The sequence below is a fragment of the Zalophus californianus genome, chromosome 10 (genome assembly GCF_009762305.2).
Source record: "Zalophus californianus isolate mZalCal1 chromosome 10, mZalCal1.pri.v2, whole genome shotgun sequence".
NCBI lineage: Eukaryota > Metazoa > Chordata > Mammalia > Carnivora > Otariidae > Zalophus > Zalophus californianus.
In genome coordinates this window covers 103,330,469-103,357,516 of record NC_045604.1, presented here as the reverse complement: position 1 = coordinate 103,357,516, position 27,048 = coordinate 103,330,469, and the positions used below count along the sequence as shown (strand labels likewise).

The following is a 27,048-nucleotide window of genomic DNA, read 5'->3' as shown; positions in this document are numbered from 1 at the left end:
GTGTTTTTTATTTTATTTAATTTATTTATTTTTTAAATAATTTTTATTGTTATGTTAATCACCATACATTACATCATTAGTTTTTGATGTAGTCCTGTGGTGTGTTTTTTAAACCACAGTAAAAAAAAATGTATAATTTAGAAGAGTAAATGGAAGTTGAATAATGACAGAGGGGCTTGTCCTCTTGGTTTAAAGCAATTAAGTTTAAGAAGATTAATTCTGTGAGTGAATGAATGATTCTAACCCTGCACCAGAACATAGTATGTTCTCTGGTAAAAAATATCAAAACTCTTTTAGGTCAGAGAATTGAACCAAATGTTCAGGTAGCCATTGGAACTGTCCCCTACGATAAAGAACCCCAGATGCCCCCAAATCACAGGAGCTATTAAAAATGACCACACATTAGCTCCCTGGAGAATGCCTCTGACTTAGAGAAAAATACAAATCATTTTGGAACCAAGATAGACATCCGACTCCTAAAAGCAAGGTCTTCTTGCCTGTAAACTGACAAAGATGTCCCATGCCTCTAGGTTTGGGGAGGAAATTTCCTTTATTCATTTTACCTTGGACATGTATAAACCATTTTAAGAGTTCAGGCCTTATACACGATGCTCAAGATTTATACACACGGGTAGGGAAGTACTATCAAATTTTACTTCTGATTCAAGAATTTCCTAGGGTTGCCTGCGTGGCTCAGTCGATTAAGTGTCTGCCTTCGGCTCAGGTCATGATCCTGGGGTCTTGGGATTCAGCCCCACATCCTCGGGCTCCCTGCCCAGCAAGGAGTCTGCTTTTCCCTCTTCCTCTGCCCCCGCTCCCCCCACTCCTGCTCTTTCTCAAATAAATAAATAAACTCTTAAAAAAAATTTCCTAAAATACTTTTCAACCTTGTTCAAAAGAATTTGGTGGGGGCGGGGGGGTGCACCTGGCTGGCTGTCAGTGGAGTCTGCAACTCTTGATGGTGGGGTCGTGAGTTTGAGCCCCATGTGTGGTGTAGAGTTTACTTAAAATTGAAAAAAAAAAGAAATTAAAAAAAAGAAAAGGAAATTTGGTATGACCAGCAAGCAGACAAATGGAATAAAGCAACAAATGGCCCAGATGTAAAGTTTTCTTACCACACAACTTCTAATCCAGGTGCTTTAAGGAGAATCACTCACAGATCAGAAAGGTAAGAGTGACAGTAAGACCACATTTTAGCGCTAAGATCGGCCGGTTTTCTAAGGTGGCAAGCCGGGAAGCTGCCTTATTTTCAGACATGTGTCATGGGTGTTTAAAAGACCATGTTCTCTGCAAAACACTGTAAACTAGAACAACAAAACCAAAAAGAGGCTAAAATGCCTGGCTTCTCTAACCTTCCATTGGTAATTCCATTTCTATTACTTCGCTGCTTACACAAGGATGCTGGTTTTCTGAAAGGGAAGCAAACAATATATTAAAAAAAAAAAGGCCAAAATAGAAAATGTAAACAAGAATTCATTTAAAACCAAGCCAACAGTTCAAGACCCACACAGGAATGTACGTGAGAAATACTCCGAGTCCTTGAAATAAAATTCACACAAATGAGACCTTCTTTGCACTTTTTCTTTGTTGTTTTATCTGCACTTTGGTGAAGTTTCAAACCTACAAAAGCAGAGACGGTAGAATGATGCCATGTGTCCATCCCCAGGGCCAACAGCCACCAGCTCCATATCCTCTTTTTCTGCATGCCCCCACACCTGCTGTTGAAGTCAATCCCAGGTCCGGCAGGGTCGGGGTGCACAGACTGCGCATGTGCAAGTAAGACGTAATGACTCGTCCTTCACCTTCACCACATCACGATTCCCCCCAAACCAACAACTCTTCTCTATCATCAGCTCATATCTAGTCACTGTGCAAATTTCTTCAATTGTCTTGTAAATATCTCTTTTTTTTAATGTCATATTTGGACATAGTTTCAAATTTACAGAAAAGTCACAAAAAGTAAAAAGTACAGAGAGGAGCCACATACCCTCTACTCACATGACATATGGGAGACAGTTTACGGTTTCCCTTGATCATGTTCAATCTTTGCCCCCCGCCCCCATTTTCCTATGTAGACAGATCGATGTAGGTATACAGGACATCCTTTTCTCTTTCTCTGACCCATCTGAGCAAAGTTATATAGACCATGGCCCTTCACCTCTGAATGCTTAATAGCTTTCCCTCCTCCAGTGCGGGATCCAGTTTGGGGCCAGACTCATTGCTCTTTCTTCTCATTTTGTTCTCATTTCTCTTCTTCTCATTTAACCTTATTTTGAGTTGGTCTGATGTTTCCTCGTGCAAAGATTCAAGTTTTGCATTCTTGGCCAGACGACTACTGCTGAGATGATGGTGTGTCCTCCCCAGGGTACCACGTGTAGAGGCAGATATGTGTGGGTCATCCTGAAATTCATGAGTTGGAATCTTAACCCCCAACGTGTTGGTATTGGTGATGGCGCCGCTGGGAGGTGCTTACGAAATGAGGGTGGAGCCCTCAGGAATGGAATTAGTGCCCTTGGAAAGGGGCCCCCAGAGAGCTCCCTCACCCCTTCCACCATGTGAGGACACAGCAAGAAGATGTTCATCTATGCACCAGGAGGGGGGTCCTCACCAGACTGCCAGCACCTTGGTCTTAGACTTCACGGCCTCCAGAGTGGTGAGACATACACTTCTGTTGTTTATCATTCCCCACCCCCCCCCCCCGCCCCGGCCAACCTGTCCCCAGTCTATGGTATTCTGTTTTAGCAGCCTGAACGGACTAAGGCAGTGTCCACCTGCCCCTCACCGGTGATGTGAACCTTGATCACTGGGTCAGGGTGTTGCTTGATTTCTCCACTGGATAATTACCATTTCTTCCTCCCTCTTGCAACTAACAAGCAGTTTGTGGGTGGAGAAATGTTAAGGTTGTTTAAGTATTCCACTCCTTTTCTAGATTTCTCTCTAGATGCCGTATCCACTGGTGACTCCTGCTTGACCCGGTCTTTTATCACAATGGTTACAAAATGGCTGTTTTCCAATTTCAGCACTCCTACCCAGCACTTGGCATTCCACAGGAATCCATAAATGTCTTTCTGTAGCTGGTTTGTTCAAATCAAGACCCCAACAGAGCCCACATGCTGCATTTGGCTGAAATGTCTCAAATATATCTTTTACTATAAAACAGTTTTCTCTCCATTTCTTTTTTTTAACTTGCCATCATTCGATGAAGAAATCCACCTTGTTGTGTTCCTTCCCTTCTGGAGTTTCCTGCCTGCATCCTCGTGGTGTCTTCATATAGTTCCTCTATCCCCCGTGTTTCCTGCAAACTGGTGGGTAGATCAAGGGGCGCCTGCGTGGCTCAGTTGTTGAGTGTCTGCCTTCGGCTCAGGTCATGATCCCGGGGTCCTGGGATCGGGCCCCACGTTGGGCTCCCCGCTCAGTGGGAAGCCTGCTTCTCCCTCTCCCACTCCCCCTGCTTGTGTTCCCTCTCTTGCTATGTCTCTGTCTGTCAAATAAATAAATAAAATCTTAAAAAAAAAAAAAAACTGGTGGGTAGATCTAGAGGCTGGATCAGACTTAGGTTTGATTTTGCCGGGGGGGGGGGGGGGGCAAGCATCCCCAAGGTGCACCTCCTACTCGATCCCGTCAGGAGGCACACGAAGTCTGCTCACCTCCAAACCTCTGTGATGTGAACTTTGGACCAGTAAGTTCAGGAAATGTCAGCCGAATCCATTTGTGATAACGTCCCCATCAACGTTTTATGAGTGGCTTTACTGGCCACTGATGATTATTGCCAAGATGCATGGCTTCATTGGGGGTTGTAAAATGGGGACACTTTATGACTTTTTAAAAGCCTTGTTTTTTCCCCCAAAATTCTTTTTTTTTTTTTAAAGTAAGCTCTATGCCCAATGTGGGGCTTAAACTCATGACCCCGAGGTCAAGAGTCCCATGCTCCACCAACTGAGCCAGCCAGGCACCCTCATTTAGCCATTTTTAAATCGGGTAGTTTGTGTTTTTGTTGTTGAGTTAAAACAGTTCTTATTCTTATTCTTGTCTGTTTAATCTAGGTTACTTAATGCTGGCATTCAATTTTCTGAATTTGTGGTAGGCAGATGGCCTCCCACGGATATCCAAAACCTGTGAGTCTTGTATGGTACGGGGCAAGAGGCAATTAAGGTGGTAGATGGAATTAAGTTTGCTCGCCAGCTGACCTTCACAAAAGGAGATTATCCTGCATTATCTGGGCTCAACATAATCAGAGGGGCATTTATGTGTAGAACAGGGAAGTACAGGAGTCCATGTCAGTGATGGGATGTGGGAAAGACAGTGTCAGTTCCTTGATCTTGGGCTTTTGTATCCACTTTCCCCTCTGCCTGGAAGGCTTCTCTCCCAGATCGTGCAGTGTCAGCTGGGAAGAAAACTGCAATGGCGTTGAGACTCTTACCTCTGCCAATGTCAAGGGAACCTGGGCGCAGTGTATCTCAGCAAAGCTGGTCCTGTGCATTCTCCATTCCCAGGGGCCCCGGAGATGGGGTCCCTGCACATATAAAAGACCTCATGGGACGTCCATGGTCTCCATGTTGGCCAAGTCATGGATGTGTGCATGTGACTCAGGGGTCTTCCGAGAGGTCTGTGTTGCAGGTGGATGGCGAGGTCCAGGTGGGCTGGGGTGGGATGGGGAGTCAGACTTTCATATAAACCTTCCACAAGCCCCTGGGCCCTGGTGGAGCCACAGCTGAGGTCACTGGGAGCTCCACAAAGGCTAGTTGACATTCGGAGCAGGGGGCACTTGTTGCCTTTATGAATTTAAACATTTCTCCCTTACTTACGTCAGTACTTCAACATGTGAGGATTTTATCTAAATGGTTGCAAAAACATTCAGTACCGTGGAATACAGTCCATGATGTCAGGCAGTTTTTACCCTTTGGGCATCAAGAAGCAAGGGGCCCCACTTAAGGAGCTTTTGTACAAAGAAGATGTCTTGAGTCCTGTCATTTCCAAGCCAAGCAGGAGAAAGATTATAAATTATATACTTAGCCTAAGGGTTGTTCTTCAAATAATGTGCTTCTTTCTGAAAAACTGCAATACAATGATTGCAGGTATGTCTATCTAATCATTTATTTATTTCACGGCTGCCTTTGGGAGCAGACTCGGTAAGTAACCTAGATTCCCCCAACTGTATACATTTTGATAAACCTCAAGGTCATTTAAGTTGAAAAGGATATTCTTGGGAGTCAAGATGTAATCATACGAACTTTTTTTCAAAACGGGAGTGACTGAGAAACAGGTTACACGGATTCTTTGTGAGGGACGCGCTCAGTTCAGCAAGCACACGTGAGTGCCTGCTGTGTGCACGGCCCTGGGCTTGGGGCCCTGGGGCTCCAAGCTGGGGGAAGACCACTGTGTCCTCCCCCCAGGAGCCCGCCCCTGGCTGGGGCCGTCTGTCTGCAGCAAAAGCATAAATACCACACAAGCAGGCAGCGCTAAAGACTGTGTGCACTTCGGGAGCTGAAGGCTCCCTGCTCTACTTGAGATTCTGATTGTGCCCAGAAAGGGGTGGAACTGGCTGGAAGCCTGCAGAGCCAGAAGAGAATCACACGGAGGGATCGGCTTATATAAAAGCCGGTGGAAGGAGGATTCAGGGCATGTTTCAGGAATCACCCTGAGCAGGGTGTCCGAAGAACTGAGGGAGGGTGATCATGGTGGGAGGCAGACAGAATAGGAAGGGAGGCTAGAAACAGCGATGGAAGACGCCGGTGATGAGGAGCCACACACGGTGTGTGAGCAGGGGAGGCAGGTGACAGACCCCGTTGTCTAGGAATAAATGATTGGGGGACAGGGGGTAGGATGGATTGAAAAGGGATCCTAAGGGACCGCAGCAGACCAGCTGTGTGTGTGGGGGGGTGGGGTGGGGGGGGACCGGCCCAGGACAGAGCGATGACAACCAACACTCTCATTGGTCTTTAGTTTTTGAAAAAGTTTTTTTTACTGTAAGTTACAGAGCTCAGTAATGTTGCAGGAATATTTCAAAGGTAAGATTTCTGTAGGAAACATTTCAAACCTGGTCATGTTTGAGGAATTAATTGGGAAAGGTCCCACAGTCTGCCTGCATTCACAGAGGAGTCAAAGGTGAGACAGGATCCGTTCCCATTGATGATGCTACAACGTCCTGTCGTCAAACTGGCATCACGCTGGGGGGTCCAGCAGGATTCTGGTCTCTGGGGAGAGAGCCTAGCCAGGCAACTACACAGACCACCTACCTGTGCCCCGTGTGAAAAGTGTGCATCTCTGGTAATCTGTGTCTTCTGGTCCCCGTTTAACTTGTATGAGGTCAATGAAGCAAATATTATTAAGAACGGGCACCTGAATTTCTTCACTCTCATATTCATGTCTTTTAACTTCTGATACTTTCCCAGTAACTTAGGGAACAGACCGGCTAGGAGAGGATCAGAGAAAAGTTGTTTTGTCTATTTTTTTTTTTAAAGTAGGCTCCACGCCCAGCGCGGAGCCCAGGGCAGGGCTCGAACTCACGACCCCGAGATCAAGACCTGAGCCGAGATCAAGAATCGGATGCTTCCCCGACAGAGCCGCCCGGGCCAATATTACTGGACACACAAAATAAGAATACCTAACAGACAAACTCAAGTAACATACACCCTGGATTGCCTTTACCCTCACATTTGCCTTGAAGCATGTGGGTTTAAGTTACACGGGATCTATTTCATGACTGTAAAATGCTTTACACCAGGGGTGCCTGGGTGGCTCAGTCAGTTAAGTGTCTGCCTTCGGCTCAGGTCATGATCCTGGAGTCCCAGGATCGAGCCCCGCATCGGGCTCCCTACTCAGCGGGGAGTCTGCTTCTCCTTCCTCTCGTGCTCTCTCTCTCCCTCTCAAATAAATAAATAAAATCCTAAAAAAATGCTTTACATCAAATGGCTCTACGCTAGATCCCAGGAACATGGGTCTTTTTGTATTACTCTCTGCCTGTTTTTTGGATAGGGGCTAATTACAATTTTCCGTCACCAATAACTCTTAGGGAAGAAAATGAGGACAAAATGGTATTACCTTGTATGTTATATCGATAGTAATTAGGATCTTCCGATTCCTTCTTGACCGACACAGCCACCTCTTTCACCGCCGTGCCTTTGGATGCAATGAAAATGATAAAACCATGTGTTAGGCCACAGCAACCCACAGAGAACTGTGAGCTGTTGAAACTCCAGGCTCTGTCTTGATTAACATGGGGACCCGGGAGTCAGCAAAATGACATGGAGCTGACGCTCTCTGTGCAAACGGGTAACCCATGTAAAAATATAAGTCATAGCAACAAAACAACATAAAACTCAATCTAAAAGGGCAAGAAGGAGGGAGGGAGAGAAGGAAGGGAAGAAGGCCGAGTTCCCAGCTTGAGAAAAATGTTCCCTTTCAAGACAGGGCATATACCCCTGTGTTTATGCAAAACCGCAGTAAATATTCTGTAATGGGACCTAAACTGGCGCATATATATATATATGTATATATATATATATATATATATGTACTTTTTTTTTTTTAGTTTTTATTTAAATTCCAGTTAGTTAACATACAGTGTAATATTAGTTTCAGGTATACCACATAGTGATTTAATACTTCTGTACATCACCCGGTAGCACATGTAATCTCAACTCACCTACTACAATGGAGTGGATTTCAAAACTGCAAACCCTGGGGGGAACCACCTTAGTGAAACCAAAAGCCTTTCATCAGGGAAAAGTGTGGTAGGCTGCAAAACTAGCCACAGGCTTCTCCCCCATCCCCAAAGTGCAAGCCTGGCTTGTCTGCAATGTCTCTCCCCCTTTTCTAGACGTGGAGGCTACTTCTCCACCCTTTAAAACTGGGCCTGGGGCGCCTGGGTGGCTCAGTCGTTAGGCGTCTGCCTTCAGCTCAGGTCATGATCCCAGGGTCCTGGGATCGAGCCCCGCATCGGGCTCCCTGCTCCGCGGGAAGCCTGCTTCTCCCTCTCCCACTCCCCCTGCTTGTGTTAACCTCTCTTGCTGTGTCTCTCTGTCAAATAAATAAAAAAAATCTTAAAAAAAAAAATAAAATAAAACTGGGCCTGGTCATGTGGCTCGCTTTGGCCAATGGGCCAGGGGCCAACAGGATGCAAAAGCCGAGGCCTGGAAAGTGCTGGTGCATCCGGGCTCCTGCTCAGGAACTGAGTGGCCATGTGAATGAGTTTGGGTTAGCCTCCCGGAGGGTGTGAGACCGTGAGGAGAGAGGCCCAGCTCTCCCGGCAGAGGCCTCAGACCCAGGAGCGAGGCCAGCCCAGAGTGGAGGGACCGCCCAGCCAACACGTGGAACTGGGAGAAGGACTAATTGTTACTTTTTGTTATTTTTTTTTTAAATTTTATTTATTTCATTGACAGAGAGACACACAGCGAGAGAGGGAACACAAGCAGGGGGAGTGGCAGAGGGAGAAGCAGGCTTCCCGCGGAGCAGGGAGCCCGATGTGGGACTCAGTCCTGGAACTCCGGGACCATGACCTGAGCCGAAGGGAGACGCTTAGCCAACTGAGCCACCCAGGTGCCCCTGAAAAGTTCTAGTTTCTCACTAAGTGTGATGTTAGCTGTTGGCTTTTTGTAGATTTTTTTTTTTTTTTGTCCCATTGAGAAAGTGCCCCACCCTTTCTACTTTACTGAAAGTCTCATTTTTTAGAAGTAAAACAAAAGAAAGGAGTCAAATGATAACGTGCTAAATACTTGATTCCGGAAGGCATCGGTGTATACATACCCGTATCTTCCATGGGCTCAGTTTTCACACTGATGGGGCCACAGCTGAAAAGAGAAGGGAACCCTTGTCAGGACAAGCCGGGTGGGGTGAGAAGTGACCACAGGCATCGGAACACGCTGTACTCGAATCCCCCAATATCCATGCCATCCTAACCCCCTTTCCCACTAGCGACTGAACACAAAACTAACTAGTTAATTTAATATTAACGTTCTTAGTAGTTTGCTATACAATTAAAGGTGTCAATTGAACATAGTCTTAAAATCCCCAAATCCTTTCGAATAAAGAATATCTAACAAAACAAGGGAAACTTCCCATGGTCTAAAAACTAACACTTCGGGGTTATGTGTGGATTTTATTTTTTATTTCCCTTACCTTTCGCTTGGCGATGTCACCGACCTCTTAGCATCTGCGCCCACCACAGGCCCACCTGTGCAAGAGTAAAAAGACACACGCTAGCGTCTTTCTGCACCTTGAAAATGCCAACATTCAAAGGCACATAAGGTGAAAGCAAAGGTAGAGAGAACAGAACTCCAGCTCCAGGCCTTACGAAATCCTACTGGGCAGAGACCAACTCAGAGCGGCCCTCAGGTCCTGGGGCCATGTGTGTGGGCAGAATGGGGGCCGAGGAATAGCCTGGGGCTGGAGCGACCCCACACAAGTCACTGAACCTTCCTGGGCCTCAGTTTCCTTGTCTGAAAATGGTGGTTGGGTGAGGATCATTTAATACGTACAAAGTGCTTACGATCGTGCCTGGTACAGCCTACGTGCTGAGTAAGTGAGCTGCTAGTCTTGTGCTATAATAAAAATACAAGCCATCTGGGACAATGGTCACCTGGTCACCTGCCGCCCCTCACCCTCAGGCTCCTGCTTTAACAGCAGCTAGGGAATTCTAGGAACTTATAATTGCTCTGGAAATGGGTTTTGCTCTGTGAGTAGTTCAGGCTCGGGACAACGTCACATTGCCCTGTGTACCCTGTATGTGCCTTGTGAACTCTACCCCACACCTCCCCAGGGCCTTTTGTTTCTGTACCTATGTAGTCTTGGACTCTTAGACCTAGTGTCTCGAGGACAGCCATGGCCCGCCATTTCCAACTATGTTCCAGAATAAGGAAATAAGAAGTGGGCAGAGGTGGATCTCCAAATGCTTCTGACAAAATTCTCATTTTTTGGTCCCTTCAACATCATAAGTTAAGATTATGAAGGGTCGTGGGTTCTGAACCGTGGCCTCCAACACCCACCACCCATGTTGCTTTCTGCCTGAGCACATGGGATGGGCTTCCTGGCAGAACCAACATGTTGAGACCCTGCTTAGCTTGAGAGCCTCGCCCTCCATGAAAGCCCTTCTGATCACAAAATTCTAACCTCTTCCCAGGATTCTGGGGATGACCACCAGCCATCCTGAGAAGATCATGGGTCATCGCTGCTTCTCTGTTGGACAGTCTGGTTCTTTTTAGACTGTAAGTCTCAGAAGCGCAGGAATGGTCATACCTCCTAGACCCACTCCCGAATCCAACAATGCCTAGCCCATGGTTGCTGCTCAAAGACCATGAAGTGACCCAGCATCCTCATGTTCCTGCCCTCAAGGACAAGGTCGGCTCTACTGCCCTCCATGTGTGGGCTGTGGAAGCTTGCCGGGCTGAGACCTGGGAGCAGAATCCTGTCTCAGCTCTTGTTGGGGGGCGGGGGGGGGTCCTTCCCTGAGCTGCACACCCTGCCAACAGCACGACCCCCCAACCCTGGAGTGTCAGAGGTTGCTTCCTTCATGGGGAGAAGGCAAGGAATACGCAAGTTTTAGAATGTGCCAAACTTGCATTTTAATTAAGAAAAGCAGAACTGGGGGCACCTGGGTGGGTCAGTGGGTTAGGCATCTGCCTTCGGCTCAGGTCATGATCCCAGGGTCCTGGGATCGAGCCCCACCAATCGGGCTCCCTGCTCAGCGGGAAGCCTGCTTCTCCCTCTCCCACTCCCCCTGCTTGTGTTCCCTCTCTCGCTGTGTCTCTCTCTGTCAAATAAATAAAATCTTTAAAAAAATAAAATAAATTGAAATAAAAAAGAAAAATTTTTAAAAATTAAAAAAAAAAAAAGAAAAGAAAAGCAGAACTGGCTTAGCAGCCAAGGACAGTCACCAAGTATGAGAAGCTGTCACTTACCTAGCTGACTCGCTGGACCTAGGAAAGGTCTGCAAGAAAACCGATACTATTACCCGACATGAACACACAAGCAAGACAGATCAAAATTCTGAATAACCAGCTTCTAAGTGTAACAGGACTTAATGAACAAACGAACTTGAAATTAAGCTGCCCATTTATCCTCAAAAGAACTAGCTGTTACGACGGGGATAGAGCCTGCCACCTGTTTATGATGAATGAAATCCCTGCTTTGTTCTCCAAGATCCATTTCAGAGTGGCGAGACCATAGTTCTCAGGATGTTGAAAGGCCATGCCTTCTGGAAGCCCCTGCACGACCACAGCCCCAGGGTCTCGCAGAATCTTCTCGTATGGAACAGGCACCATTGCCGTTGTCCCCAAGGCTTTACCTAGAGGAAGAGTCCAGATGCCTTTAGACGGAATGAACATAAACCCTACCGGTTTGTTTCATTCTGTGCAGTAAAGAAATACAGGTGGTGACACTTGGCTTTGAAGCTAAAATAAAAGCTAAAGTGCCCTGTTCCTTACAACCTAAGTTAATAAAGTTCCCCAAGGGCCCAAGGAAAAATGTATAAAACGTTTTACTTTACATCTTCACATAAGAAAGAGGGAATAACAGGTCTTTTTTCTCCATTCTGTTGGAGGTGGCGCACCCAGGGTTGCAGGGAGCACCCCATGGTTATTCAGGCTGCTGTCGACAAGGCATGGGAGCCCCCACCCAAAGCTTAACCGTCCCTATGTCCCTATGTCCCTTATGTCACTCTGCTCGAGTTAGGCCAACTTGCCTGCAGAGAAGTTATGAAGTCAACGTGGCCTCACATCACCATCTTGGGGCCGTGTCAGCCTTCCCGCGCTGGCTGACCAGCCCCCCAGGGGAGGAGCCCCATTTCTCTCAGAGAAGTGTAGCCTGAGACCCCAAGATCCCCTATGTTGAGGGTCCCCCACAGCCAAATGCTCACAGGGACCTGGAGGTCCCATAAATATGTGAAGATCTCTGTAAAAACGACAAACAAGACCCTGAGATGCTAAGAAAGGTGTTTATATCGCAACTAAATACAACACCTGTGTAGCTATTTGGTTACCTAGCCTTTTTTTTTTTTTTTTTTTTAAGATTTCATTTTTAAGTAATCTCTACCCCCAATGCGGGGCTCAAACTCACAACCATGAGATCAAGAGTCACACACTCTTCTGACTGAGCTAGCCAGGTGCCCCTCTCGGTTACCTAGCTTTTTTTTTCCTTGGTTACCTAGCTTTTTTTTTTATTTTTTTAAAGATTTTATTTAATTATTTGACAGAGAGAGAGACAGTGAGAGAGGGAACACAAGCAGGGGGTAGTGGGAGAGGGAGAAGCAGGCTTCCCACAGAGTGGGGAGTCTGACGTGGGGCCGGATCCCAGGACCCTGGGACCATGACCTGAGCCGAAGGGAGACGCTTAACAACTGAGCCACCCAGGCGCCCCTGAAAATACTGTGTTAGGTATTAAAAAAAAATCCCCATCTTGAGGCACCTGGATGGCTCAGTCAGAAGAGCATGCAACTCTTGACCTTGAGTCATGAGTGAGAGCCCCACATTGGGTGTGTAGAGATTATGTAAAATAAATAAATAAATAGACTTAAAAAAAAATTCCCCATCTTAAATGCTTGTGAAAGACATGAGTAGGTGGAGAGACCAATGACGGTGACGTTGGCGCCCAAAATAGCAACGAACATAGTTGACCTTTGAAAAACATGGGTTGGAACTGCACAGGTCCACCTATATATGGATTTTTTTCAATAAATACAGCACAGTACTGTAAACATGGTTTTTCTTCCTTAGGATTTTTTTTTAAAGATTTTATTTGTTTATTTGTCGGAGAGAGAGAAAAAGAGCACAAGTAGGCAGAGCGGCAGGCAGAGGGAGAAGGAGAAGCAGGCTCTCCGCCGAGCAGGGAGCCCAGCGTGGGGCTTGATCCCAGGACCCTGGGGTCATGATCCGAGCCAAAGGCAGCTGCTTAACCGACTGAGCCACCCAGGTACCCCTCCTTTTTTTTTTTTTTTTAAGGATTTTATTTATTTATTTATTTATTCTAGGGAGGGGGCAGAGGGAGAGGAATCTCAGAATCCCCACTGAGCACAGAGCTCGACACAGGGCTCGATCTCATGACCCTGAGATCATGACTTGAGCCAAAATCAAGAGTGGGGTCACCCAACCGACTAAGCCACTCATGAGTCTCTCCTTATGATGTTCTAAATAACACTTTCTTTTCTCAAGCTTATTTTATTGTAGGAAGACATCGTATAATACACATAACACACAAAATACATATTAATCGACTATTTCTGTTACCAGTAATGCTTCCCGTCAACAGTAGGCTATTAGTAGTTAAGTTTGGGGGGGAGTCAAAGGTTAGACACGGATTTTTGTCTGTGCCGGCGGTCATTGCCCCTAACCCCTGCGTTGTTCAAGGGTCAACTGTAATTGCATTGGACCTCCACTGGGGGCTCCCTAAAACGGGAGCAAATAATGAAGACTGAAGTCTGGTCAATCGGAGCTTTCCAGTGACCACAAGAGATCAAGCTGTCTTCTGTAAGACTTACTCCAGTCCTGGGGCGCCTGAGTGGCTCAGTGGGTTAGGTGTCTGCCTTGGGCTCAGGTCATGATCCCAGGGTCCTGGGATCGAGCCCTGCATCGGGCTCCCTGCTCAGTGGGGAGCGTGCTTCTCCCTCTCCCTCTGCCTGCCACCCCCCTGCTTGTGCTTTCTCTCTCTAATAAATAAAATAAAATCTTAAAAAAAAAAAAAGACTTATTCTGGTCCTGAAGAACTGGCTCTTCCCTTAAAGAGAATGTGGAGTTTTAAGCATCAGAGGCATCTAAGGGGTCACACCAATAAGGTGATCTGTAACACTGCCCTCCTCCTGAGTGAACTATTCAGAGAATTAATGCTCGACCTGAACTTTACCGTAACAAAAGCAGAAATAGTCCTCGACCGCTGTTCTGAGTATTTCCGCTTCTCCTGAATCGATCTGCATCCTGTTCGCTGGGCATGGGGGCTTGGCCTCCGCCCCTTCGGCAATGCCTGTGAGTGAGTGACAGGCACAGACTCATTATCCAAGCACTTGTCTTGTGCACTCCCTTAATGTCTATGCTTCTGGTATTTGTAGAGGAAAAAGGGGTAAGAATGAACAAACATAAAACACGATTTTTTTTTTTTTTTAGTAAATTCTACCCCCAACATGGGGATTGAACACACGACCCTGAGATGGTCGCATGTTCTTCTGACTGAGCCACCCAGGTGCCCCAAAACAAGATCTTTTAATTAAGAAAACCCACAGAGATGGGTCGCCTGGCTGGCTCAATCGGTAGAGCATGCAACTCTTGATCTCAGGGTTGTAAGTTCAAGCCCCATGTTGGGTGTAGAGAGAACTTAAAAAATAAAATCTTAAAAAAAAATTGGGGGCGCCTGGGTGGCTCAGTTAGCTAAGCATCCAACTCTTGATTCCAGCTCAGGTCATGATCTCAGGGTCGTGAGATCGAGCTCCGCCTCGGGCTCCATGTTCAGCTCCACCTAGCGTGGAGCCTGTGTAAGATTCTCTCTTTCTCCTTCTGCCCCTCCCTACCCCCACTAATGCATGCTCTCTCTCTCTCTAAAATAGATATAGATAGATAGATAGATAGATAGATAGATGATAGATAGATAAAAATTTAAAAATTAAAAAAACACAAAGAACAGGGTATTTATGATGGATAGGATAATATAACAGTGATCACCTCTGAAATGAATCTATTGATAAAGAACCATAAATAATTCAACACACAGGGAATAGTAGTAGCTCAAAGGAAATGATAACAGAAATGTTATTTGCTATATAGTTCTGAAAGTAACAGACATGGTATGGGAAGACCTTCACCATGGAACAAAAGTAGAGGCATCAACACAGATATTAAAATTACAAAGCAAATGTTATAAACCATTTTTTGCCACCAAATTTGACAACTTACATGAAATGAACTAGTTAAAAATGAAGTTGAACGTGAAGTTTACTGAGATGGGTACTGGAAGAATTAGAAAGCATGAATAGCCCTATATCTGAAAAATCAGCATGCAACTGTGAAACTTGAAAAAAATCTGGCATGAAATGTCAACAATTAGAAATCCAACTGGTGGGGAGTCTGGGTGGCTCAGTCGGTTAAGCGTCTGCCTCTTGGTTTCATTTCAGGTCACGATCTCAGGGTCGTGAGACTGAGCCCTGCGTCAGCGGGGAGTCTGCTTCTCTCTCTCCCTCTGCACCCCCCCCAACCCTGGCTCATGCTCATTCTCTATCTCAAATAAATAAATAAATCTGAAAAAAAATTCAACTGGCAGCTGATATTAATGAAATGAGAATACTCTTCCTGTTCGTCAATTATACACTCACTGTATTATTTAAAGATTGCTTCATATTTGAAGCTATCTCCCTGAGAATGGAGACCCTAAATTTGGTCTTGGAAACCAGTCTCAAATCAATCAGTCCCTCTCTCCTTCCCATTTGTATATGAACTTGACGTACGTAAATATACCTTTATGTCCGTACGCCCTCTGACCACGCTTTGGAAACGTCGACATCTATATCCCCTTTCCACACTCACATTCACATTATATCCTCTGATAAATCTTCGTGGGTTTTTTTTTTTTTTCCCTTTCTTGGTTCCAGAAAATATTAAGGTGCTAACTCAGTATTCGGTAGGTGACCTACCATGGTAGAGATCATCACTATACAAGGTGTAGGCTTTAACACCCTAGACTAGTTTCCGTCATGTATGGCCCCATATGCTCACTAGTGATCCTTCCCACTCATAACACATTGAAGGCTCTGAAGGGCCCAGAGCGGAAAAAAGGGAAAATGGTTATTAACTCGGAGGAATACCTAACAAGCCCTGAGTTTTTCCCTTTCCTTTGGGGAACAAGTAAATTAAGAATTTTTTTTTAAAAGATTTTATTTATTTATTTGACAGAGAGAGACACAGCCAGAGAGGGAACACAAGCAGGGGGAGTGGGAGAGGGAGAAGCAAACTCCCTGCGGAGCAGGGTGCCCGATGAGGGCTCATGGGATCATGACCTGAGCCGAAGGCAGACGCCTAATGACTGAGCCACCCAGCCACCCCTAAATTAAGAATTTTTAGAAAGATTTTATTTATGTATTTTAGAAAGCCAGAGAGAGAAGGCACATGTGGGGGGGGGAGGGGCAGAGAGAGAAAGAATCTCAAGCAGACTTGACGCTGAGTGCAGAGCCCGACACGGGGCTTGATCTCACGACCCCGAGACCATGACCCCAGCTGAAACCAAGAGCCGGATATTGAGTCACCCAGGCGCCCCAGAATTTTTTTAAAATGTGGGTTTATAAAAGGAGTCAAAGATAATTTACTCTATGTTCCTCACATTTCTTTGACAAAACCAGGGTGCTGCTGAGGACACAGGACAAAATACACGTGGCCCCGTTTCTTGGACTCCTCCGTGTTGGGCAGCTACTCACTGGGATGCCAAGTCAAAAGAGATGTATCAGAACCACTTTTAGGATAAGGCTTAGGATACCTTAAAAGAAAACATTACATAAGTCTTCCCAGCAAATATTTTAAGAGTTATGAATACAAAGGATAAAACTGTTAACGCCTACAGTATTTTGCAAAATCCTTCTGTAAATCCGTCCTGGCGTTGACAAAAGCACGTCCTTTCTCGGTTCCAACAACAAACACGTCTGTCTCATACATGGCAATGCAGGCCACCTCTGCTTTGGACTTGGCCAACTCTTTGCACTGAAATAGAAACAAAGAATACAGTGTTATATACCAGGGCAGATCCAGATCTTGTGGAGCCTGAGAGATCTGTTTTAAGAAAAGAACACGGGGGCGCCTGGCTGGCTCAGTCGGTAGAGCATGTGACTCTTGATATCATGATTGGGAGTTCGAGCCCCATGGTGGGCATAGACATTAAATTTAAGAAAAATACAAAATTAGGTACAAAAATGAGTATGCATTTAGAATGAGAAAAATCTCCAAGACAAAGAAACAAATCCACCAAGCAAATACCATAAACATCATAAAACCCAGAGAACATATTTTTATTAACTTATTAAGCTAATATTTTTATTAACTTACGATACTGTGGTTTATAACAATAAATAATATATTTGGTCTTCATCCACTGTTCCTGGCCCAGAGCTCCTAAAACCCTTGGAATTTCCTAAGAGAGCAACAAAGGGATCTTTTTGTCAAGGTTAATGTCAAGGTTAATGAGGGCACCTGATGGGGCTGGTTGCCAGGGGAACCAACTATGTGACTGGAGGAGTGGCACTTTCGGCCCTGCCCCCTGGCCTCTGGGGAGGGGAGAAGGGCTGGAAGTTGAGTTCAATCCCTAGTGGCCAGTAATTTAATCAATCGTGCCTATGTAATAAAGCCTCCATAAACCCCCAAAAGGACAGCATCGGGAGCTTCCGGGCTGGTGAGCACATGGGGATTTAGGGAGAGTGGTTAGCCGGGAGAGGACATGGAGCCTCCACACCCTTTCCCCCATACCTTGCCCTATGCATCTCTTCCATCTGGCTGTTCCTGAGTCACATCCTTTTGTAATAAACCGGTAATCCAGTAAGTAAACTGTTTCTCTGAGTTCTGTGAGCTGCTCTAGCAAATTAATCGCACCCAGGAGGGGGCGCTCTTTGGAAACCTCCGATCTATAGCCGTAGGTCTGGAGCACAGGTGACAACCTCGACTTGATGTTAGCGTCTGAAGTGAGGGGTGGCCTTGGAGGGTGGAGCCCTTAACCTGCGGGATCTTATGCTCTCTCGACATAGACTGAGTGAGAACTGAGTCAAATTGTAGGACACCCAGTGGCTGTCAGAGAATTCTTGTTGCTTGTCAGAACTGGGGGCAGTATCTTTACCTGCCTTTCCAACAGGTCTTTCTCCCCTATATTTTTGGCTACAGACTCTTTGACTGCCTCTTCCTACGACAACAATTTTATAATATTTTCCATAGAGAGAATAGACAGATAACTTAATATTTCCTCCAACCTGGTTGAGTATGTTTTTATTTTTGATGGTAGGGATGCACAACAGCTGAAAATTCATACATAAGACACACTTCCTGTTCATCATAGTGCTACAGGTGTATGTCCTACAGACAAGAAATCCGTTAAATTTACTTTGTGTAAATCCTTCCAAAGACTGAAAAGAATGTGTGGTGTATTTATAACTGCATATGCTACATTGGTAAGTATATTCCTGACCAGAGAGAACTTCTGTGTTGTTTTTTTTAAGATTTCATTTATTTATTCATGAGAGACCAAGAGAGAGAGAGGCAGATGGAGAAAGAATCCCAAGCAGACTCCCCGCTGAGTGTGGAGCTCAACACGGGGCTCAATCTCACGACCTGGAGATCATGACCTGAGCCGAAATCAAGAGTTGGACGCTTAACTGACTGTGCCATCCAGGTGCCCCCCCCACCAAAAAAACAACTTCTTAGTTCCCAGAGGGTGGAGGGAGGGGCGGGTGGGGAGTAATTTTGTTCAATGAGTGCAGAGTTTCAGTTGAGGAAAATGAAAAAGCTCTGGAGAGGGATGGTGGTGACAATTACATGACAAGGTGAATGTATTTAATGCCCTTGAACTGGTTAAAGTGGTTAAAATGGTAAATTTTATGATCTCTATCTATCTTACCACCGTAAAAACCAAAACCAAAACTCTTAATCTTCCCCCCAAGAAAACCTCACCACTCACATCCAATCTATTGCTAAGTCCCGTCAACTCTACAGATCCTTCTAGAAGCATCACTTCTTCCCACCTCCATCATTCCCAGCCTCGTCCATGCCACCGAAATCTCCCGCCTGGACCATGGCCTTAGCCCGCTAACTGGTGTCCCAACATCCCACTCTTGTTCCACGTTCACCGACTGGCCACACAAGCACCACGCCCCCGAATGACTCCTTCACTCGGAACCGTCCAAACGCTTCCCACCACCCTGCGGAGAAAGGCCCAGAGCTCTACATGATCTGGCCACCTGGGGCCTCTTGGACCTTACCTCTGACCACCTCTTCTTTTCTCCCCCTGCTTCAGTGTCACTGGACTTCTTGATGCTCCGTGAAAATATCACTCTTGTGGGCACCTGGGTGACTCAGTAGGTTAAGCATCCGACTCTTGGTTTCAGCTCAGGTCATGATCTCAGGGGCATGAGATCGAGCCCCACGTGAGGCTCCATGCTCAGCGCAGAGTTTGCTTGAGATTCTCTCTCCCTCTTCCTCTCCCTTTGCTCCTCCCCTCCACTCACCACCCCCCCTTGTTCTCTCTCTCGAAATAAAGAAAAAAATCTTAAAAGAAAAAAAATAGTCCAGCCCAGTCATTTTGTAGAACGTCCCTTAATTTGGCTTTGTCTGGTGTTCCCCCATTAGATTCCGGTCATGCGTTTTTGGCAGGAATGCCACAGAATTGGCAAAGCCCCTTCCTGGCACATCATGTTGGGAGGCACATGACACCAGTCTGTCCCATTACTGCTGATGTCCACTCTGAGGGCCTGATGAAGGGGGCGTCTCTCAGGCTTGTCCACTTTTATAAGGTGCTGGTTTTCCCTTTCTAATCAATAAGTATCTTGTGATCGGATTCCTTGAGGTTATGGACATTTCTCACCAGGTTTTCACCCACAAGGTCCATTTTACATGTTGGAGCTAACAATGGACTATCAGCTTATTTCTGAATTCAGAGCAAAAGCATTCTCAAACAAAGGAACAGAGGCGCCCTCGTTAAATTTTCAGATCTGGAAAGCTCGTGTTGATATAATTACATCCATAGCATAAGAAATGCCTTTAACGGTGACCTGATGAGCCCGGGACCTCTGTTGAAGAAGGCTACAGTTAAATAGACAGAGTGAAATGTGGCCCAGCTCTGCTATTTCTTTCTTTCTTTTTTTTTTTTTTTTAAGATTTTATTTATTCACTTGACAGAGAGAGACACAGTGAGAGAGGGAACACAAGCAGGGGGAGTGGGAGAGGGAGAAGCAGGCTCGCCGCTGAGCAGGGAGCCCGATGCGGGGCTCGATCCCAGGACCCTGGGATCATGACCCGAGCCGAAGGCAGATGCTCAACGACTGAGCCACCCAGGCGCCCCCAGCTCTGCTATTTCGACAGTGGTCCAACTGGGGGACATTTTATAGAACTGCAGACCGCCTCACCATGGACTCCAGAGCAGACACGAGGAACGTCACCACCATCCTGCTCTCCGAGGACTCCTCGGTTTCCACAGGCAGGGCAGACACTTCCACTTGGGCCATGATCCCTGTCCAAGAGAAGTAACAAGAAAGTGAGCAGTGGAAATCCACAGTATCCTCTAAGCATGCGTTTAGAGCTGCGAGGGTCCTCACCAATGACCTAGTTCCAACCTCCCTTTACGGGTGAAGAAACTAACTAAAGACATAAAGTGGTCTGGGGCGCCTGGGTGACTCAGTCGGTTGAGCGTCTGCCTTCGGCTCAGGTCATGATCCCTGGGTCCTGGGATCGAGTCCCACGTCGGGCTCCCTGCTCAGCGGGGAGTCTGCTTCTCCCTCTGCCTCTGCCCCCCATCCTGCTCCTGCATGCTCTCTTGCTCACTCTCTCTCTCTCAAATAAATAATAATAATAAAAATAAAGACGTAAAGTGGTTTGCCCAAGATCTCTGGCTAGGAATGCTAATTTTCATGAAGGGTGTTTTCCACTAAACCTGGACGTCATCTCCTTGCAAAATAAATTCAGGTACTTTGCTGGAGAAGCATGTTAACCACTTCCCAAGGACGTTAGTGCCCGACACCACATTCTGACTCCCAGCCACAAAAGAGAGAGAAGTGGGTTTGTACACTCAAGGTGGGAAGAGATGATCCCAGCTAAGATTTCTCTGGCATAAAAGCTCACTCAAAATTCCTCCGAGCTCTAAATCAAGGTAGCATCCCAAGATGTCTCTGAAAAAATTTCTCTAACGCCATAAAAAGGATTTTTTTTTAATTTATTTATTTGAGAGAAAGAGAGAGAGAGACCACAAGCAGGGAAAGCAGCAGAGGGAGAGGGAGAAGCAGGCTCTCCAATGACCAAGGAGCCCAACGCAGGCCTCGACAGGAGGACCCCGGGATCACAACCCAAAGGCAGATGCCCAACCAACTGAGCCATCCAGGCACCCCCATAAAGAGGATTTTTTTGAAGTAGAGCATTCTAAAGAAATACTACTAGCTCTGTCATGGCCCCAAAGCAGCTGGATTAATTATATTTGTAAGCAAAAGATAAATTAACAGATAACATGAATAGGTACATGGAAGGAAGTCGAAACATAGATCGAAGGGAGTGAATTATGGTGGTTGTATAAGGTTATTCAGAAATATTCACATAGTCTCTCTCTCTCTCTCTCTTTTTTTTAAGATTTATTTATTTGACAGAGAGGGAGAGAGCACAAGCAGGGGGAGTGGCAGGCAGAGGGAGAGGGCGATCAAATTGCTTTGGTTAAAAATTTTTATAAATCTGGGGCACCTGGGTGGCTCAGTTTGGTTAAGTACCTGACTCTTGATATCAGCTCAGGTCTTGATCTCGGGGTCGTGAGTTCAAGCACCATGTTGGGAGGCTCCCAGCATGGAGCCTACTTAAACTTTTTTTTTTTTTTTTTTTAATAAATCAGTCTCCCTACTATGAAATAGAATGTGAAAGGAGAATGGGACTTCAGACCAGGCATGACCTGGCCATGAACAAGTAAGGAAATACACACGCTTCAATTTGGACTTTCTCTTTTTATTTTATTATTATTTTTTTTAAGTAGGCTCCCTGCCCAGTGTGGAGCCCAACACGGGGCCTGAACCCATGACCCTGAGATCAAGACCTGAGCTGAGATCAAGACTTGGATGCTCAACACACTGAGTCACCCAGGCGTCCCCAATTTGAAGCTTTTAAATAATTATCTTAAAATAAAACTTTGACTTTCCTTATCACACCCATATTTGAGAACAAGGAGAAGTCTGTCATTATAAACCACTTACATGTGGGTAGTTTATAAAATGAAAAAAATTACTAGGACATGGCCTTCTATGTCCTTAAGATAACCTCCAAGTTCAGAAGTCTCTCAATGAAGCAGACCAAAAAGCAAAGTGGAGCACCCATCCCTGAACTCAAACATTGTTCATGTCTGCAGATTTTATTCAGCAAGAAGAAAAATGGTCAAAATGATCATTCACGTCTCCTTTTGAGTAAAGTTTTTATTATAAAAAATTCTTTAGCTGGGCGCCTGGGTAGCTCGTTTGGTTGAGTGTCCAACTCTTGATTTTGGCTCAGGTCGTGAACTCAGGGTTGTGGGATTGAGCCCTGGGTCGGGCTCCACACTGAGTGTGGAACCTGCTTAAGATTCTCTCCCTTTCTCTCTGCCTCTCACCACACCGCCCCACCCCTGCTCACGATCTCTCAAAAAAAATTCTTTATAACTGCTGTAAACTAAATCCTCACTGGGATTACATTTCATTTCTTTGAAATACCTGTTCATGTCATTAAAAAAATTTTTTTAAAAGATTTATTTATTTATTTTAGAGAAATCATGTGAGCAGGGGGAGGGGCAGAGGGAGAGGAGTAGCGAATCCTCACAGTAGACTTGCCTTGGAGCCCACCATGGGGCTTGATCCCAGGACCCTGAGATCATGACTGAAGTCAAAATCAAGAGCCAGCCACTCAACCAACTGAGCCACCTAGGCACCCCCAAAATTTTTAAAATCAAGGTATATTTTATGGAAAGTTCACTTTTTTAAAAAGATTTTATTTATTTGACAGAGAGAGCACAAGCAGGGGGAGCAGCAAGAGGGAGAGGGAGAAGCAGGCTCCCCACTGAGCAGGGAGCCCGATGTGGGGTTCGATCCCAAGACCCTGGGATCATGACCTGAGCTGAAGGCAGACGCTTAACCGACTGAGCCACCCAGGCATACCTGGGTTAACTTTGTAATACTGCTGTTATATAAAATATTTTTGTTGATAGGAAATATATACTGTTAAGTATTCAGGAATAATGGGGCCACAGGTTGATAATTTCTCTCAAATGGTTCAGAAAAAATAAAAGTTCTTTGTACCATACTCCCAACTTTTCAGCAAGTTCAAGATTATTTCAAAATTTTAACAATTATTTTTAGAAACTGACCATACTCTGTGTCAATTATTTGTACATTTCTATGTTCAGAAATTTTATGGTCCATCCTATGGGTTATGTAATTCTTTTTTGGGGAAATCAGTCTCTAGAATGCACCATTAAGAATTCAGATTAAATTCTTTCATGAGAAGGGCACAACTTGAAATGACTTTTATTTTATGCAAAATAAGTCTGTTGGTGAAACTGGAGCTTTCACTCCAAAGTCCTGTCTACACTTTTAGAAATCAATGGCATTACTTGGTTGAAACAGTGAAATTATTTTCCCATTGGAAGTTACAAAGATTTAAAAATGAGCCTTTAAATATATTGAACATGTGTTCAATTTTTATCTAAGATAAAGCGAATATTTGTTTTTAAAAAGGACTAATATGGGTAAATTTGCACTGTTCTAAAAATAAACTAGCATTCAAAATCCTTTAATACGTCATTACTATTTAAAACTGTGACTAAGGGGCGCCTGGGTGGCTCAGTCGTTGAGCGTCTGCCTTCAGCTCAGGTCTTGGTCCCGGCGTCCTGGGATCGAGCCCCGCATCGGGCTCCCTGCTCAGCGGGAAGCCTGCTTCTCCCTCTCCCATTCCCGCTGCTTGTGTTCCCTCTCTCGCTGTGTCTCTGTCAAATAAATAAATAAAATCTTTAAAAAAATAAATAAATAAAACTGTGACTAAGAGGGGCATCTGGCTGGCTCAGTCCCTAGAGGATGCAACAGCGTCATGAGTTCAAGCCCCATGTTGAGTGTGAAGCCTACTTAAGAAAAAAAGGAAACTGTGACTAAGAAACTGATACTCTTGACCAGTATCTTTCAGAGTAAACTAATTCAAACACTGTTTTAAAAAACAAAACAGGGCGCCTGGGTGGCTCAGATGGTTAAGCGTCTGCCTTTGGCTCAGGTCATGATCCCAGGGTCCTGGGATCGAGTCCCGCATCGGGCTCCCTGCTCCTTGGGAGCCTGCTTCTCCCTCTGCTTCTCCCTCTCTCTCTCTCTCCTCCTCTGTCTCTCATGAATAAATAAATAAAATCTTTAAAAAAATAAAAATAAAAAAAAAAAACAAACCAAAAAACCCTTCTTATACAAGAGTCCCATCTTACAATGGAAGTAGGCACGCCCAAAGGCAAATTCATGCATAGTCAAAATCATCTTAGGAAGCAAAAAATATCTGCCCCAGAGAGAACATTTTTCTTCTATGATTTCTTTAATTATTTAGGGAAATGATTTTCCTCTTTATCACTAGATGCAACTTTGCCAACACAGCACATTTTTTCACATAAGTGGTTCTAAAATGTGTCAACCCCCCTGGGGTGGATTTGACCTGTTTATCAGAAGGCCATCCTTCTTTGGGGGAGGGCTTGGTTCCCTTTTCTTTTAGAATTTTGCCATCAACAGTCAGTTAAGCCTCCAACTCTTGATTTCGGCTTAGGTCATGATCTCAGGGTCATGGTATCGAGCCCTGCTTTGGGCTCCAAGCTCAGTGCAGCGTCTGCTTGTCCCTTTCCCTCTGCTCCTCCCCCCAATCGTTCTCTCGCTCTCTCTCAAATAAATAAATAAGTAAAATCTTAAAAAAAAGAAGAGTTTTGCCATCAATAGCTATGTCTTTGGAGTTCATGTCTTCCAGCCATAACTGTAATACTTTTCTGTCTCTCTAAACTCTTATCACCTACTTGGCTGGTCATCAAGCAGCTACTGGAACATGAAATGCCCTTGTTTGATGACTTGCATGTTGATGGCATGAATACTGGATTCCCTGGGACCACATCTCTAATGGTGACCCCTCACCAAGTCCTGCTGGCCAGTTTTCCCTGCAGTGTAGACATGGATGGCTGTTTCTTCCATTAATCACCCAGTGAAGTAGGTTAGGGGCCATGATGTATGAAAAACACACATTTTTGTTTTAAGATTTTATTTATTTTTTAATTTTTATTTATTTATTTTTTAATTTGACAGAGAGAGAGAGAGACAGCGAGAGAGGGAACACAAGCAGGGGGAGTGGGAGAGGGAGAAGCAGGCCTCCTGCGGAGCAGGGAGCCTGATGTGGGGCTCGATCCCTCATGACCTCAGCCGAAGGCAGACACTTAACGATTGATCCACCCAGGGACCCCTTAAGATTTTATTTTTAAGTAATCTTTACACCCAACGTGGGGCTCGAATTTACAACCCTGAGATCAAGAGTCACATGCTCTACCAACTGAACCAGCCAGGCGCCCTGAAAAACACACATTTTTAAACACTGGAGTCACACATGGTGTTTTGAGATGTTCACGTTGAGAGGCCCCAGAGAACGGAGACCGTTTAAAGGGGCTGGCATATTCCAGGCTCCCGTTTCCCACGTGCTCCTCCACTGGAATGACAGAGAGTGCCTACAATATTTATTTATTTGTTTGTTTGTTTAAAGATTTTATCTATTCATGAGAGAGAGAGAAAGAGAGAGAGAGGGTGACAGAGCATGACTGGGGGGAGGGGCAGAAGGAGAAGGAGAAGCAGACTCCCCCACTGAGCACAGATCCCAACTCAGGGCTCAATCCCAGGCCCCTGAGACCATGCCCTAAGTCAAGGTCAAGACACCCAACCGACTGAGCCACCCAAGCTCTCCCTATGATATTGAAATAGTGATTTTTCTCATTTCATGTTTACAGTGCAACCATGGTTAAACTCTCAAAAGTTAAATGCATGTATGGTACCTCTGTATCTATTATTCTGCATGTCATCCTTGCGAAGGGGCCATGCTAATCTTCTCTGTATTGTTGCAACTTCAGCATATGTGCTGCCGAAGTGAGCACCTTTGTATCTATTATTTTGCACAATTCCTTGCATAGGGAAGTTTCAACAAAGCCTTTCTCTAAAACACAAAAGTATATTGCTTGACTGGCATCTGCTAGCACCAGTGGTACAGGTATCATTTCTGTTAATTATAGCACAGTAATCCCTACCTAAGAGGACTGTGATGTCAAAACTCTGGTTTATTGCGGAGAATAAATAACAGGCAAAATTAAGCTAGGTGGAAGTAAACAAGATATTAGCAGTTGGTATCAACTGTGCGACTGGCAATGACAAAAAAAGCCAGTGTTGTATAATTATTGCTTTGTTGCATCCTTTACTTAACAACAAATGGAGGCAGGAGCCTCGTCTTTTCTATTTGGTGACTTAGAATACCCCGTGCACTAATGGAACATCAACAATAATGAAACGTGGGAGCTCCTGCCTGGCCCAGTCCATACAGCATGGGACTCTTGATCTTGGGGTTGTGAGTTCAAGCCCCACATTGGGTGTAGAGATGACTTAAAACAAACTAATGAAACATGATTAGAAGCTGACCTGGGGTCTCCCACCCTGAGAATATTTTCCTGAAAAAAAAAAATCACTGCTTTCTAGCAAAGCTAAAAATCCTTTTTTTTAATAAAGATTTTATTTGAGAGGGAGAGAGCACAAGCAGGGAAGCAGCTGGGGGAGAGAGAGAAGCGGACTCTCCCGCTGTGCAGGGAGCCCGACGCGAGGCTCGATCCCAGGACCCTGAGATCATGACCTGGGCCAAAGGCAGCCGCCCAACTGACTGAGCCACCCAGGCGCCTCAAAGCTAAAAATCCTTAACAAGGAAAGCCTGTAGCACAGAGTAAAATCCCCCAGAACCTACAGGGTGATTAATTTCTTTTCTATTCAAATCTAAAGCATAAGCAATGTTCACTTGGATCACAGGATTTACACAGTACTTAACTTTTTGCTCTTTTATTTATTACTTTTTTAAAGTTTATTTATTTATTTAAGCAATCTCTACACCCAATGTGGAGCTTGAACTTACAACCTCGAGATCAAGAGTCCCATGATGCTCTTCTGATTGAGCCAGCCCAACTTTTTACTCTTTTAAAAGACTGGAGATGTGGGGCACCTGGGTGGCTCAGTTGGTTAAGCAACTGCCTTCGGCTCAGGTCATGATCCTGGAGTTCCGGGATTGAGTCCCGCATCGGGCTCCCTGCTCAGCGGGGAGTCTGCTCCTCCCTCTGACCCTTCTCCCTCTCATGCTCTCTCTATCT

At 45.3% G+C, this 27,048-nt stretch overlaps 1 protein-coding gene and 1 non-coding gene across 3 annotated transcripts in view; both read right to left on the bottom strand.

The window, feature by feature from the left end:
• The window catches only part of LOC113932867 (general transcription factor II-I repeat domain-containing protein 2), a 50,648-nt gene that overhangs the window by 19,403 nt on the left and 4,197 nt on the right, over positions 1 to 27,048 (bottom strand). The window contains exons 2-10 of one of the 2 annotated variants that reach the window (XM_027612381.2): positions 20,063 to 20,166; positions 16,523 to 16,661; positions 13,831 to 13,947; positions 11,098 to 11,281; positions 10,896 to 10,924; positions 9,118 to 9,172; positions 8,746 to 8,789; positions 7,042 to 7,119; positions 1,353 to 1,409 (exon numbers count right to left, since the gene is read on the bottom strand). In XM_027612381.2, the coding sequence (XP_027468182.1) occupies positions 1,353 to 1,409; positions 7,042 to 7,119; positions 8,746 to 8,789; positions 9,118 to 9,172; positions 10,896 to 10,924; positions 11,098 to 11,281; positions 13,831 to 13,947; positions 16,523 to 16,661; positions 20,063 to 20,161 (802 nt within the window). In that variant the 5' untranslated portion in view covers positions 20,162 to 20,166. Of the gene's footprint in view, positions 1 to 1,352; positions 1,410 to 7,041; positions 7,120 to 8,745; positions 8,790 to 9,117; positions 9,173 to 10,895; positions 10,925 to 11,097; positions 11,282 to 13,830; positions 13,948 to 16,287; positions 16,662 to 20,062; positions 20,167 to 27,048 lie in introns of both variants that reach the window. The other variant, XM_027612382.2, reaches the window with a different exon arrangement.
• On the bottom strand, positions 25,693 to 25,800 carry LOC113933831. Its single transcript, XR_003523526.1, has one exon. It is a non-coding gene; the product is annotated as a U6 spliceosomal RNA (small nuclear RNA).